This window comes from Euprymna scolopes, chromosome 43 (assembly GCF_053919585.1).
Source record: "Euprymna scolopes isolate OS-2025 chromosome 43, ASM5391958v1, whole genome shotgun sequence".
Classification (NCBI taxonomy): domain Eukaryota; kingdom Metazoa; phylum Mollusca; class Cephalopoda; order Sepiida; family Sepiolidae; genus Euprymna; species Euprymna scolopes.
The window spans coordinates 13768853-13783510 of NC_136524.1; the positions used below are offsets into that span (position 1 = coordinate 13768853).

General features: G+C 33.2%; 1 protein-coding gene across 5 annotated transcripts in view; it reads right to left on the minus strand.

Moving 5' to 3' along the window:
* Positions 1–14658, minus strand: part of LOC145268199 (putative tRNA(His) guanylyltransferase) — a 108974-nt gene that overhangs the window by 28120 nt on the left and 66196 nt on the right. For all 5 annotated transcript variants that reach the window (XM_080123457.1, XM_080123456.1, XM_080123460.1 and 2 more), the window contains one exon: positions 11499–11587. In XM_080123457.1, the coding sequence (XP_079979583.1) occupies positions 11499–11587 (89 nt within the window). The remainder of the gene's footprint in view (positions 1–11498; positions 11588–14658) is intronic.

A 14658-nucleotide genomic window follows, 5' to 3' on the forward strand; every position in this document is an offset into this window, starting at 1 on the left:
TCCAAGCAAATATAGAAGTCAAAACAGTTGGAAAATGGGTGCCACATAAATTGAACGATAATCAAAAAAAAAAAAGATTGTTTTGAGGTGTCTTCTACACTCTTTTTGCACAACAAAAACAACCTATTTCTCGGCGAGCAGATGAGAATGTGGATCTTCTATGATAACCAGCGACATTCAGCAGTGTGATTGAATGCTGGAGAAGCTCCACAACACTTCCTGAAGCTGAAATTGCACCAACATAAGGTTATGGCGGTTGCTTGGTGGTCTGCAGCCGGTCTCATCTATCACAATTTCTTGAATCCAGGCGAAATGAATGATCTTTTGAAGTTGAACGTCATAAAACAACATTATTTTTGCACCAACCTAATACAATATGACAACTTTGAAAGCAACTGACAAAAAAGTAACGAGTAAAAATGTCACAAAAGATGCTTTCATCACTCCTAGTATAAGAAAATATTAGGAAGTAAAAATCCAATTATTTCTAATTCAATTTCGGTCTTCATTTGTGAGGTGTGAAAAGTGAACATTGCATCATTTATAATAGCAAAATTGCGCTGATGGACAATTTTTAAAGTATCATCAAATAAAACTGAATAAAATAATAGTAAATATGAACATTCAATATAATTGTATACATAATGATTATTATACCCATTTTTTAAAAACAATTCCAGCTGCCACTTATAAGTTGATAAAAATGCTGATATGTTCAATTTTGGTGGTGGAAATAAAGTCCCAAATGTCATAAACATATACTAATTTAAAAATCACACATCACAAAAACTATTCAAGATACAGATCTAGAATTTTGCATGTCTAATCAATACATATTATAGAATGCTATATCCAAATGTCAGCTTTTTACATTATGTAGTTCTTAAATAATATCCTCAAGAAAATGTAATAATTTTATGTAGTATTTTTCACTTTGTTTATCAACGTATATAAGTAAGCATACATGTTCAAGAACAATTTAACTTTAATAGAAAAAAAGCTGCATGTGATCAACAATATAGTTTTTTATACAATTATTATTTCTCTGTAATTCTGTTAAATTCTTTGCTGGGAACTGACCACATTCATTCATTTGAGGTGGTTACCTCAAAGCCCCAGTCAAACACATACAGAGAAAAAACTTTTTCTACTTCCGAACTAGCCAATCTAAAGTCATTTACTTTTACCTTACACTTATCTAAAAATTTCACCTATTTTTCTTCACTGCTTGTAGCACAAATCACTTGGCTTAAATAAAAGTTATCATCATAATATACTGCCACAAACTGTCCTTGTTTACTGAAGCTGTAATTTCCAAATAGTGCTTGATCAACTAAAGTACTTTCTTCATCTGTTTCACTGTTTTCTGATTCATTGTCTGACAAGGTTTCATGGGCATTTATTAGGTCTGTTACATTCAAAAATGTTTTCAAGTGGTTTGCCAATGACTCTAAGAGGTGGTTAAGTTTTAAAGGTTCCCATTTATTGTCAAAAACTATTTTCTGAAACCTAATTTCATCTTTCAGGGCTTCAAGTTTACTATTCCTGCTTTGTAGCACATGTAGCATTTGTGTGACATTCTCCTCACTGAAATACAACCCACTATGTTTCTTCACCCTCTTAATAATGAGATTTTTTCTCTTGGTTAGTTTTCTGGCATTTTATTCATTTTCTCATTTCCAGTTGTTGCTTTCTTTTCCCTTTTGCCTTCTGTAATGCCCGGTATTTCATTCTGATTTTGTTGAATTTGGACTCCCACAATCTAAGCAACTTGACTTGTTCCTTTTCTATAAAAATCCTTTACTATTCTTTACTATAAAATCAAATTGAAGTTTCTTTCTTCAGCATATTAATGATGCTATGATGGTGTAAAGATGCCGTCTCTTGAAAATGCTAAAATCCAAGTCACCAAAGCATTCCTCTATCATATTAGTTATTTGTTTTTTTATTTTTATTTTTCTTCCTTTAAATATTGTAACGCTGGGTATGGGGCAGCCAAACCAGCTGCCAAAATTGCCCGGCTTTTTATTGAAACCAACCGAGAGCTCTTTTTAGTATCCTCGCTATTCCCTTAAGTGCAATTGTCTGAATCTCTTTTGCACTTGGTTCACCAGGAATATTAGTTAGGTAGGACTTCAGGTTCTTCTTCATAAGCCCTGTGGCACCTATAATAACTGGTATGATTGATATTCCAGTTTCTTTTCATATCATACATGAGACCTTGATATTTAGTCTGTTTCTCTCTTTCAGCGCTATTCAGACCGCCATCATTAGGAACACTCACTTCAATCACGGTTGCAACTCTCTCTGACTTATTCCATATAACTGTCAGGTTTCACAGCAGCATTTTCAAGGTAGGTGGCTGTAGGGATTACATCGTCGTAATGTATGGTATATAAGTCATTTCCAACTGTTCTTTCAGGTTGATATTCCCAGGACTTGCTGCTAGACTGGATGTTTAATTTTTTACAGATGGTCCAGTGGAAGTACTCGCTATATAGTTGCTGTCCCCTAGAAGAACTTTGCAACTTGATATCAGATGACCAACACTTTCCAATTCTGTATGGCAGAACCTGTATTTATTGTCATTACTGATCCCTGCCATCTTCTTAAACGCATTGGTCATCAATCCCTGGTCTTGTGCAGCCATTATGACCCTTTCCTGATCGTGGTGTAGGGCTCCCCTTTTGAGCCAGTCTAAGGAACCTTCTTTGTCAATGTATTCCTGAGAGAATTTCCCCACAAAAATACATTGCATGCTGACGTTGGTCCCATTCTTTAAGGTTCATCCTTTGGAAGGTCTCGGTATATTTCTGCCAGCTCTTTCATGCTATTTCTGTGGCACACTTGTTTGATGTTTCGTCCTCATCTGAGAGACAGCCCTGGCCAAAATGCTTGGCCAGCTGGGTGACTGATGTTGTTCTGCTGGCTCTTGTCTCTTGATGTTCGCATACTATTGAGAGGGTGTGATTCTAGGAGCTTCTCAGATACTGACCGGTGCTCACAATAGTTGCCCTATGTTGATGATTAATGTCTGAAAGTCCCAGACCTCCTCCTCCTCTGGAGAAATAAAGCCTTTTGTGCTGCATTCGCTGATATTTCTTTTCATCTTTAATGTGATGGTATCTCCCACCTGGCAGGAAGTCTATCAGCTGATGTTGAAGAACATCTTTGTATGCTGAACAAAGTTTATGCAGTAAACCAAACCATAATCTTCTTTTGTGAATCTATTTCATAGAGGGCAGAAATGACTGGGTTGTTAAAATCAATGTCAGACAGTGGTGGAAAGTTGACATCTGTCAATTCTTCAGCATTTTGTTCCCATGAAATCTTGCAAAAACTTCACAATATCATTTCGATGATAGTGGACTGAAGCAGCAGCCTGAAAAAAGTTGTTGAATCTTTTTTCCTCTAAAACTTTTAATTGTAGAATTTTGTGATTGAAGGTAACAGCAGGCTTCCCAGGAGGCTCTGCATCTATTTTTTTCATCCCTCTTTCTGCATTTTTTGAATTTAAAAGAATTTTTGAATTTGTCCAGATCATCTCTACCCATTTTCTCATTCAGATGTTGTTCCCATTTTCCAAAGACATTATCAGATTAAGAACTGAGGCCAAGAAGAAAGTGAGCATTACAATGCAAAAAACTCCATATTTTCACCAGTGCCAAGTGTACTCATCCTCTGTAAATTAAAGGCTTTGTCAAATGACTTTATGACACTTGCTCTGACACTCATAAGGTCAGTCAGATTCTATAACGTTGACTGAAATACAGTGTCCATTTCATTATTTGTATACAGATAAGCTAACTCTTGGAGCAGATTAAAGGCCATATTAACAAAAGTATCTGAATTTGTCTTTGAATACAGACGTGAATCTACATGAAAGCAACTGACCACTATCTGTTGAAAGTTGGTGTCCTACAATCTTTTGGTGATTCCTAGTTGTGCCATCAGAATGCAAATCTACATTGCTTGACTGTAGTAATGCTTCAGATATTTGTTGTTTGGCCAGGACATGCCCTTTGTCAGCATACCTAAGATATGATCTCTGATGGTCTTTTGGATTTATAGTTGTGTGAAATATCTATCTTGCTTCAATGTCAATTACCTTTCCATAATTCTTGCCAGATACTTCCCGCTTGCCATATCAGTTCAATGACGCACTTGATGACATCTTTGGTATATCGGTTACTATTATGTTCCTTCATAGCAACATTTTTCTTCCATCTCTGATTAAGAAAATTAACTTTCATCTGTTCGATTTTCAACTCATTCTTTTTTTTCATCTTTGCTTTTCTTGTGAAGTTTTTTTGAATTCAAAAGGAGGGTTTGGATTTTTTCAGTTGCAGCTTCAACTTCAAAATTTGTTTTGACAATATTATTTGATTGCCTCCTCTTTCTATCTTTTCTTTCTTATTCAGATGTTTTTTCCATCTTTTCAAATGCTTTTGAAATGCTGAGTGTCTAATTTTTTAAAGCTTCTGATTTCTCTGCTGCAGAGCAGACAAAAGATACTTTCAAGTTTAATTTTATTTTCCTCATATTGCTGTTGTAATGATGATAACAAATCTTTATTCTTTCTCGGCTTTTCAACTTTCTGATCCAAATGGTCATGAAACGACTGTATCTTCTGTCAGTATGTTTCTCATGGTGTGGACTTTATCTTTTTCTTCCAGTTTTTCTACATAATCTTCTATTTCTCCCCTTCATTTTTTTAATCTGAATGGCTTTTAACCCTGAGAACAATGGTGAATTTTCTAGGTTGCTTTCATCATCATTAGCCGTATATTTTTAATACTCATCTCTTTCTACAAGCTGGCATAACTGTCTTGGGTGTAACTGGACTAGATTCTACAATGGTAACATCCTCACTGATTGGTTGATATCAATAATCTGCTTTCAGAAAGTTTTCATAACTTTGATTATAATGCCGAGATTTACAAAGATTTCTAGATGTTGTCTGAATTTTCTTTATTTGTTTCCCAAATGATTGCTTATCAATGGAATATCTAGATAGATACTCTGCAGCCTTACATATCCAGGATGATGGAAGTACCTCTTTCTTTTGTAAAGAAACTATGTCCAGAATGATGCCATTTGTAAGCACAATTACTTCTAGTCGCCTTAACAAACTTGTATTAATCAGTTCATCTCTTGTAATACCAGCACATGACAAATGCTCTCCAACAAATTGTACATTTTCAAATAAAAATGACTGGAATCTATTAGAGTAAGTTTAAATATGCATCAGTATGAGTTTTCTCAATTAAATGTCAATTAAGTGACTGATTGATGGTGATAAAATTGGATGCAAATTTGACATCATACCAAATTTTTTTATTTCATCTATAGAAAAGTTGTTGAAGGAATTTTTTGCTTATGTCAACTTTTGGAAGTGATGGTCTTCTGCCTTTTCCAGTGAAATTAAAAATATCCTTTAATTTCTTGAAATTACAATCTTCTAAAATAAAAAAAATCCCCAATGAAAATTTCAAATGTAAAACTTTAATAACATTTTTCAAAGTATAATATCTAATAGAAAAACTGTTTAAAAGATACCCGGAAAACTCATCCCCAGAAAACTTGTCCCTTTTTGCTAGGTAGGAAAACTGGTCTCTTATTGAATAAATATCAATTGAAAACACATTTTATTACCTTTCTTGAAGGAGATATTGTTTTAAAAAGAGACTATGCACCCCCGTAATATTTAAAAAAAAATATTTTTAACTCTTGCTTAAAAAAAATAAACTTGATCACGGAGTCAAGATACGAAAAACGAAACCAAATATTTATTAAAAAAATACTCTAGTTTTAACACTTTTTGTGTCATTACGAAACAAAAATAAAGAAAGAAAACGTATTATCAAAGAAACCAATTATTTTATTTAGAAGAATTAATTTAGTCTAAACAATTCTTGTGCTATTACATAACAACAAAAAAGAAAACACAGTACTTATGTATTTTTGGTACTACGCTGAAATAATAACATTATTTCGAAAGCCATTCTTAACATGGGGAGGGGAGGGTATCGTTTAAAAGTCATTTTGGGGCCACTTCTGCAGTATGCAGGAGGCGGCTATTGTTAGAGGGCGATAACTCCAATTTCTTCTTGGTCAAATAACGCAGCAAATAAGTAACAAAGAAGATTTTTTTCTGAACAGAAAAATATTTGAAAACATTTATTGTATAAAAATGTATGAATATATAATTGTAAAAACATTTATTTAAAAGTCTGCATAAGAAAATATATTTTTAAAACAATTTTGTAATAAAAACAACATTGGATTTTGTAAAATAAAATAGCTTTTTTTTTTTTTTGAACAAATAAATAACTTAAATGAAACATTTTTTTAGTTAAAGCGACTTTGAAGGTCAACAACAAATTAATAATTTAAATGTTTTTTGACTGAGAAGCGCCACCTAGCGACAGTTTAGTGAAATGCGACAAAAAAAAGATGGCAGCTTCCTCATTGACTTTTGTTGTTTTGTGAACATAAAGTATTAAAACTAAATTAATTTTTTGGTACTTCACATCTATGGCAACACATCAAAGGCCGTAAATGACAAAGTTCTCTCTGATTCTCTCTCCTCTGATCTTGAGTGCATGGTACAGTGGGGGAAGAGGTGACTGGTTACTTTTAATGCATCTAAAACCAAGCTCCTATCTTTACATCATCAATGCTCTGATCCACATCTGGCATCAATAGATGGCTCTCATCTAGGGGAGGCTCCATGTTTTGATAAGCTTCTGGGATTGACCTTTACTCTTGATCTGAAATGGAACACGTACATCGTCTGTTGCCAAGGTCGCTGGAAAAATGGTAGGATCCTTCTACCGCTTCAGAAGATATCTCACTGCTGATGCAATTCTTTATCTATATAAAAGCCAAGTACATCCAAGGATGGAGTACTGCTACCACATCTGGGCAGGAGCTGCTAAAAACAGCCTATCCTGCCTTGACAGACTACAAAATAAACTTTGTGGCTTAGTGGGGGATATCCTTTTCTCTTCCCTGCAACCTCTCTCTCACAGAAGAGACGTTGCGAGCCTGTCTTTATTTTATCGTTACTTCCATGGCAAGTGCTCGTCTGAGCTCCAATCTCTGCCCCCCCCACCAATCTTTCACGATAAACACCCATCTAGCTGAAACCACTGTCAGTAATTTTCCCCACTCTTTATCTGTGCGTAAATCAAAACGTAGATTCCATGAACAAAGCTTCTTTCTTAGAAGTGCACGCCTATGGAACTCTCTTCCGTTTGCCTGTTTCCCACCTGACTACAACTTGGATGTCTTCAAGTCCAACATAAACAAATTCGTGATAAACCGCCCCCTTAAGTAAGACACTTTATCGAATCTCCATTATTAACGACTACTACGATATTGTTATGTTGTAGGTGTTCTTGAGTATCCATATTAGTGTGAGATATATCACGTATATATGAAGAGAGACAGAGTACATTTTAATACAGGGTCGGTAACATGTTATAGACATTGAGAGGGGGATTTATAGAAGAGATAGATTGAGATAGACATTTATATTATAGCTGAGGGGGAGACGTATTCTTAAAATGATAGAGACACATTCTTAGATGAGTTTATACACAAGGTCTTATAAATACAGATGAGTGGAACACAAGTCTGTAATACAAATTCACAATACCTTTGTTGTTGAATGACATAACACGAAGACGACAGTTACAAAAATTTGGTGATGTTCGTTTATTCCATTTGACCGGTCAGTGGCTTCACATCAAGGAATTCAAAGTTTCTACATGATTTCCTTCTTCTTACCTTCGCTTCCCAAGGCGGATGTCAGCTCTCTCTATCCAACCCTGTCCTGGCCTCTGACTGACTCTCTCTGACTCCCTTGACTTACTGACTTCTTTCTCTCTGCCAAGCTCTAACTATATTGAGAACTTATGACGTCATTGCATGACCAAACAACGTGCATATCGAACTTGTGGCCTGACATGCCTCACGTTCCCTAAAACATGCCTTGTTACAAAGACCGATTTCTTTAACCCACTTTACAAATAAGTATAACATTTTCCATTGTTCATTTTTATTTCATTTCTTTAACAGAAACAAAATTCATCATCACATTCCTTTTTCAATAAACAGATATCTAACTATTTTATGTGAACTAAACATTCTGTATTATTTATTTTAACTTATGATCGGAATTCTCAATTCCACTCTAGCTTCCCAAGTTTGAATCCTCAGCTATCCTATCTCATATTTGCTCACTTACAAGAACAGGCGACTGTTCCTTAACAAAATTGTCCCATTGATTACTGCACACACAATAACCCTTATCCCCAAGTGGCTTCTGGGCCTTGATAAGTGGTGACTACCATGTAAAAAAACAAAAAACAAAAAAAAAACATGGACCCTGTGTAAACGGTGTTTTTATTTAATGATTGCTCCTTCAAAAGGTTTTCTTTCACTTTCTTTGGATATATCTCAGATTTTATTTTTAATCGCGTGTGTATTTATTTATTTTTTAACAAATTTTTTTCTTTGGGTAAATTTGATTCATACTTTTATTTTGTGCTTGTTTTCATTTTATTTTATTTTATTTTTTTATTATTTTCTCCACTAAATATTATTTTTTTTGGTTAAATTATTTTTTTATGCATATTCAAATAATGCTTTTGCCCCACCCCTTTTTAGCCTCAAATAGTACCTTCAAAAAGTTTTTGTGATTAAATAAACCAAAGAAAACCTTTTGTACATGCGCTTTAAGGGAGCAATCATTAAATAAAAAACACCATTTACGCAGGGTCCACGTTTCCCAGGAAGTACCAAATTTTCTAAATAAAATGTTTTATTATTTGATAATACAAGAAGTGCTTTCTGTTTTTTTTTGTTTGTTTCATAATAACACAAGAAATGTTAAAAACTGAAATATTTTTTATGAATATATGGTTTCGTTTTTTTCTGCCCGTTCGGTTTCGTAAAATAATCAACCGTATCCACTTCTGATACCTTGATTTTTTTTCCAAACAGTGATCTTGGACATTACCTAAAAACATACAAATTTATTTTCTTTTTGAGGGGTGGGGAGGGCTCATTTTAAAACTATATCTACCTCATTATTTTCTTTAATTTTCTATTTTTGAGCGATTATCGAAACTCCTAAGACGTGATTATCTCATGTCGGACATTTTTTGTTCAAAAGTAACACACAACATTACCTTTTAAAAAAATTTTTTTTAATAAATAAACTCTTTAAAATTAAAAAAAAAAAATTTTCAAAGCTAGGTAGAAAACTAAAACTTAGAAAAATCAATTTAATTTTTTTTAAACAACAGTAAAACAAGTAAGAATATTTAAAAAAAAATATTATGGGATGTGTATTCTCTTTTAAAGACAATATCTTCTTGAAGAACGGTCATAAAATGTGTTTTCAATCGATATTTATTCAATAAGGGACCAGTTTTCCTGTCTAGCAAAAGGGGTTGAGTTTTCTGGGTACGAGTTTTCCTAAATTCATTTTTGATACCATACTATTTTTAAATCGTTTTTTCAGATTAAATTTAAGTTTCACAATATCTTTTTTATAATTGCTAGGTGAAGCACAGAATAGTTACAAATCAACCTCCCCTTCCCATCTTAAGAATGGTTTTCAAAATAATATTATTTCAGCATGGTATCAAAAGTGCACAAGTGCCACTCTAGTGGAAATTAACAATTATTTTACCTTTGTATTGTTTATTAAATTGTTAGGTGAAAATACAGACTAGTTTAAAAAAAAAAAAAAAAAAAAAAAAACTCCACATACTAACGTTCACTACATAAGTATTGCTTTGTTTTTTTCGTTCTAACATTTATTTTTTGAATTGTTTATTAAATTGTTAGGTGAAAGTACAGACTAGTAAAAAGAACCCCCCCTCTCCTCTGCATGTTAAGAATGGCTTTCGAAATACTAACATTCGCTAAATAAGTACTATTGTTTTTTTTTTATTGTTCTAACCTTTATTTTTGTATTGTTCATTAAATTGGGTCAATGTGCACTAATTGTCCAACTAGCAAAGGGCATTTACTCTGAAAGCCATTCTTAACATGAGGAAGTTGGGGGGGGGTGTTAATTTCAAAAGGCATTTTATTTTCAACCTCCCCAAGTTAAGAACGGCTTTCAGAATAAACATCCTTTGTAGGTTGGACAACCAGTGCATACTGACCTTAAATTGTTAGATGAAACTACAGACTAGTAAAACAAAAACAAAAAAAACTCTCCTCCATGTGTTAAGAATGCGTTTCTAAATATTAACGTTCACTACATAAGTACTAATTTTTATTGTTCTAGCATTTAGTTTTTGTATTATTTATTAAATTGTTAGATGAAAGTACAGAAACAATTAAAAAAACAAAACATTTCCATGTGTCAAGAATGGGTTTCTAAATACTAACATTTGCTACATAAGTACTATTTTTTTTTTTATTGTTCTAACATTTATTTTTTGTATTGTTTATTAAATTGTTAGATGAAAGTACAGACTATATTAAAATAAAAACACCCTCCACTCGCAATGTTAAATTTTCAGCACTTAAATCTTATAAATAAGTGGTTTGATTTATAAACTCTCAGGAATTTTTTTTTTACTTTATAACAAAAAAAAAAAAATTCAGAACATTGCTCATTTCTTTACAATCGCACTCTGAACATGTGCTAATCACATATTGCACAATATTTCTGAATATTTGAACTAAACTTTCACAAATCAATATACAAAAAATGGTTTCTTATCACTTATATTGAAACTGAAGCATTATAGTTAGCTATTTGGCAGAAAAACTAACACCAAACAACTTTCATCCATTGACTTGCTAATCTCCTTATTCATGTTTCACGTAGCTTTGTTCAAAACGCTGTGGGTATGCGTATATTCTTTTGCTCTGTGCATTTACGCGAATAAAGCTAGATACAATTTTTTAGCACCATTTGATAGGAAATTGAATAAACTTTAGTTTGAAATCACATTTGCCATGGTTATTATGAATAGTTAATTCACCAGTAGCAAATTAAATGAAAAATAAATTCTGAAAACGAATTACACACATTTCTTTTTGGATATTTGTAACAATTTTTATATAAAAATAAGGATTATTCTTTGCTTAATTTGGTGCTATTTTTAGTTTTTTTTATTGATTGAATGGCAGAAATGCATGAGAGTTTTAAATAAGGTGTATGATTTTCTTGACAACATAAAAATTAGAAGCTAGCGTTCTGTGTGACAATTTTATCATCTTTGTTGGTGTCATGAAAATAAATCAATAAAATAGAATTTTATTCGACAAATACAAAACAAACACAAAAAAGTAAGATTTACTGTTTTATGCAAAATATACTTTTTATCCAAATGCAAATTCAAACAAATGAGATACATGCTGAGTTGGCCATTTTTATGAATTCCACTCAATTTTAAGGCTGTTATTGGTACCTACTATCTACATATTTTTTTTATAAAATGCATGTTTTCAATTTTTGTTACCTTGAGTTTGTCTTGGGCTTGTGCGGGAGTTAATCCTTTTTCTTGAACCAATTTCCAGAAACAAGTATTATACAAATTATTGATGTGGCCTAAATGAATGTGAAAAAGAAACTAAAGCAAAAGGAAATATTACAGTAAAATCATCATCATCAAGTTAACTAGCAATACACATGAAAAAATTAAAATTGCTTAAAATATCTCAATAATAGCATATATAAAAACTTGATGATATGAGAAAGAATCTTAAATCTGACTAAAATTAAACAAGTTATGTCTATTTTTGTGGCTCACACATTTGGATACTTTTTATCATTAACCATTAAGACCATATGCGTTTTGTCACATTTTTTATACTATTTTTTCAGTAAAAATGTTATATCTTTGTTAAAACACAAGATAAAAAAACAAAATTCCCCATATAACACCAAAAATCTCTTGAAATTAATTGTTTACAAGTAATCTGCAATAAATAAACACAAATTAGCTGCAAATCTTAAAAATACTGTGCATCTTTAAAAAAAGTTAGAGAACTCAAAGTGGAATTGTAACATGTTTTATGTACAAGAAACTGAAATCTAATAATAGGATGTTCAAGATTTCCCAAATATTTTGCATAATGCAAAATGCTGTTTTTATTTCAAGATTTAAAAAAATAGGCTTAATTTTAATAATTATTGGCTTGTGAAAATATTATAGATTAAATTTTGAACATCAAATTATTTTTAAATTAGTAAATGACGGTATGAAACTTTACAAGAAGACAAACAGACAAAAATAAATTTTATTTAAAACAAGTGACATCACTTTCACAAAAAATGCAACCTTTGCATTTACCAAGTATTTTCCCCCGACTGATATGAAAAAACCTTTATTGCCAAAGCTAACAAACTTTTCTTCAACTTCCATATATTATTTTAAAATATACAATGTACAACCTAACACAGGTGTTGGTGCATCACCAACAGATAAAATAAATTTTATTTCAATCTCTGTAATATCCAACTGAGAAAACCATTTAAAACTGCTGGAAAACCGCCTCTGTGGTACCAGTCTTCAAGAATTCTGGTGAAAGAACTGACCCACTAAATTATCGCCCCATTAGCCTCCTCCCGCTTTTCGCCAAAATATTTGAGTCCTTAGTTAATCAAGTCCTAGTCCAGCACCTAACAGCTGCTAAACTCCTGACTGACAAACAATATGGATTCAGGCAAGCCCGTTCAACAGCAGATATCTTAACTGTAGTTTCTGAACGTATATACCGTTCATTGGATAAAACAGGGGAGGGTAGAGCGGTGGCCCTTGATATATCTAAGGCTTTTGACAGGGTATGGCATGATGGTCTTCTAAGGAAAATTAGATCATATGGAATCACTGGAAGAATTCATAACATAATTAAATCCTTCTTAAGTAATAGAAAAATCAAAGTTGTCCTTGACGGACGTACATCCAAACAATATGACATAAATGCGGGAGTGCCTCAGGGGTCTATCCTTGGACCTCTATTGTTCCTGATATTCATAAACGACCTCCCTGATAATATTGTTTCGGAGATGGGTATATTTGCCGATGACACCACTCTCTATAACAGATATGAGGGGAAAACAAATGAACACATATCCAAGAAAATGGCAGAAACACTAGTAGTGGAATGGGGACAAAAATGGTTGGTCTCATTCAATGCTGCTAAGACTAAGCTTGTTTCCTTCAATAACTACAAGAAACCTTCTCTACCACCAATAGCAATGGCCAAGAACACATTGCCTGAAAGTACTTCTTTTAAACTCCTCGGCCTAACGTTTACAGGGAATATGAACTGGAATAGATACATTGAGAGCATTGCCAAGGCTGCTGCAAGGAAGGTTGGCTCCCTCTACCGTGCTAGAAAACTACTTACGCCTGCCAGTATCCTATACCTCTATAAGGCAACCATTCGCCCATGTATGGAGTACTGTTGTCACATCTGGGCTGGTGCATCTGCTGCTTGTCTCTCGCTCCTGGACAGGGTTCAAAAAAGAGTCGCCAACCTGATAGGTCCTGAACTGTCATCTAGGCTTCAACCTCTGTCCCATCGACGAGATGTTGCATCCCTCTGCCTGTTCTACAAATACTTTAATGGTGAATGCTCTGACGAACTGCAAACACTTGTACCTCCCCGACGTAACTACCCCCGACAAACCCGACAAGCTACTAAGTCTCATCCCTTTACAGTAGAGATCCCTAGGTGCAAGAAAGCCTTTTACTCCAATAGTTTCTTCCCCAGAACTGCGGGTCTTTGGAACTCCCTTCCAGGATTCTGCTTTCCCAACTGCAATGATATGCAGAAGTTCAAGTGTAATGTTAACAAACATCTTTCTACTTATCTCCCTTCATAATGACCCCGCTAATTAATTCCCTAATAGTAGCCCCCTGCTTCAAAGTGGCACTGTGCCTTGTTTGGGGTGAAAATTGAATAAAAAAAAATAAAAAAAACCCTGGAGAAACAAATGGATGAAGAACTGTTATTGTTGCTTGTTCAATCAGGTTCATTATTGGCTAAACTACCTGGAGAAGGTGATGATCTGATTGATGGATTTCAAAGGGTCAATTTTCTTTCAAAAGCAATTTTACTGACACACAGTAATTAGCAATACACATGAAAAAAGTTAAATGGCTTAAAATATTTCAATACTGGTATATATAGAAAGAGCTTGATGAGCTAAGAAAGAATATATTTAAATTTTTAAAATCCAATTAAAATCAAGGAAGTCATGACTATTTTTATGCCCTGCATGTTTGGATATTTTCCCCTCTTTAAGACCATATGCGTTTCGTCACATTTTTTACACTACTTTTTCAGTAAAAATGTTATATCTTTGTTAAAACACAAGACTAAGCAATGAAATTTGCCATATAAGTGTATTTTTGTGCAAGGAATCTGAATATGCTACTGAAAATCTCTAGAAATTAATGGTTTCCAAATAATCTGCAGTAAATGCACATAAATATGCTACAATTGCTTAAAAATGCCATGTATTCATTAAAAGAAAAGAAGTTAGAGAACTTGAATTGTAATGCATTTCATGTGCCAAAAACTGAAATCGAAATCTAGGATTGGTTAAAAATGAATATATTGCACTATTTCTTTGGTATTATTGTAGATTAATACCTTCTGTTACCCCTC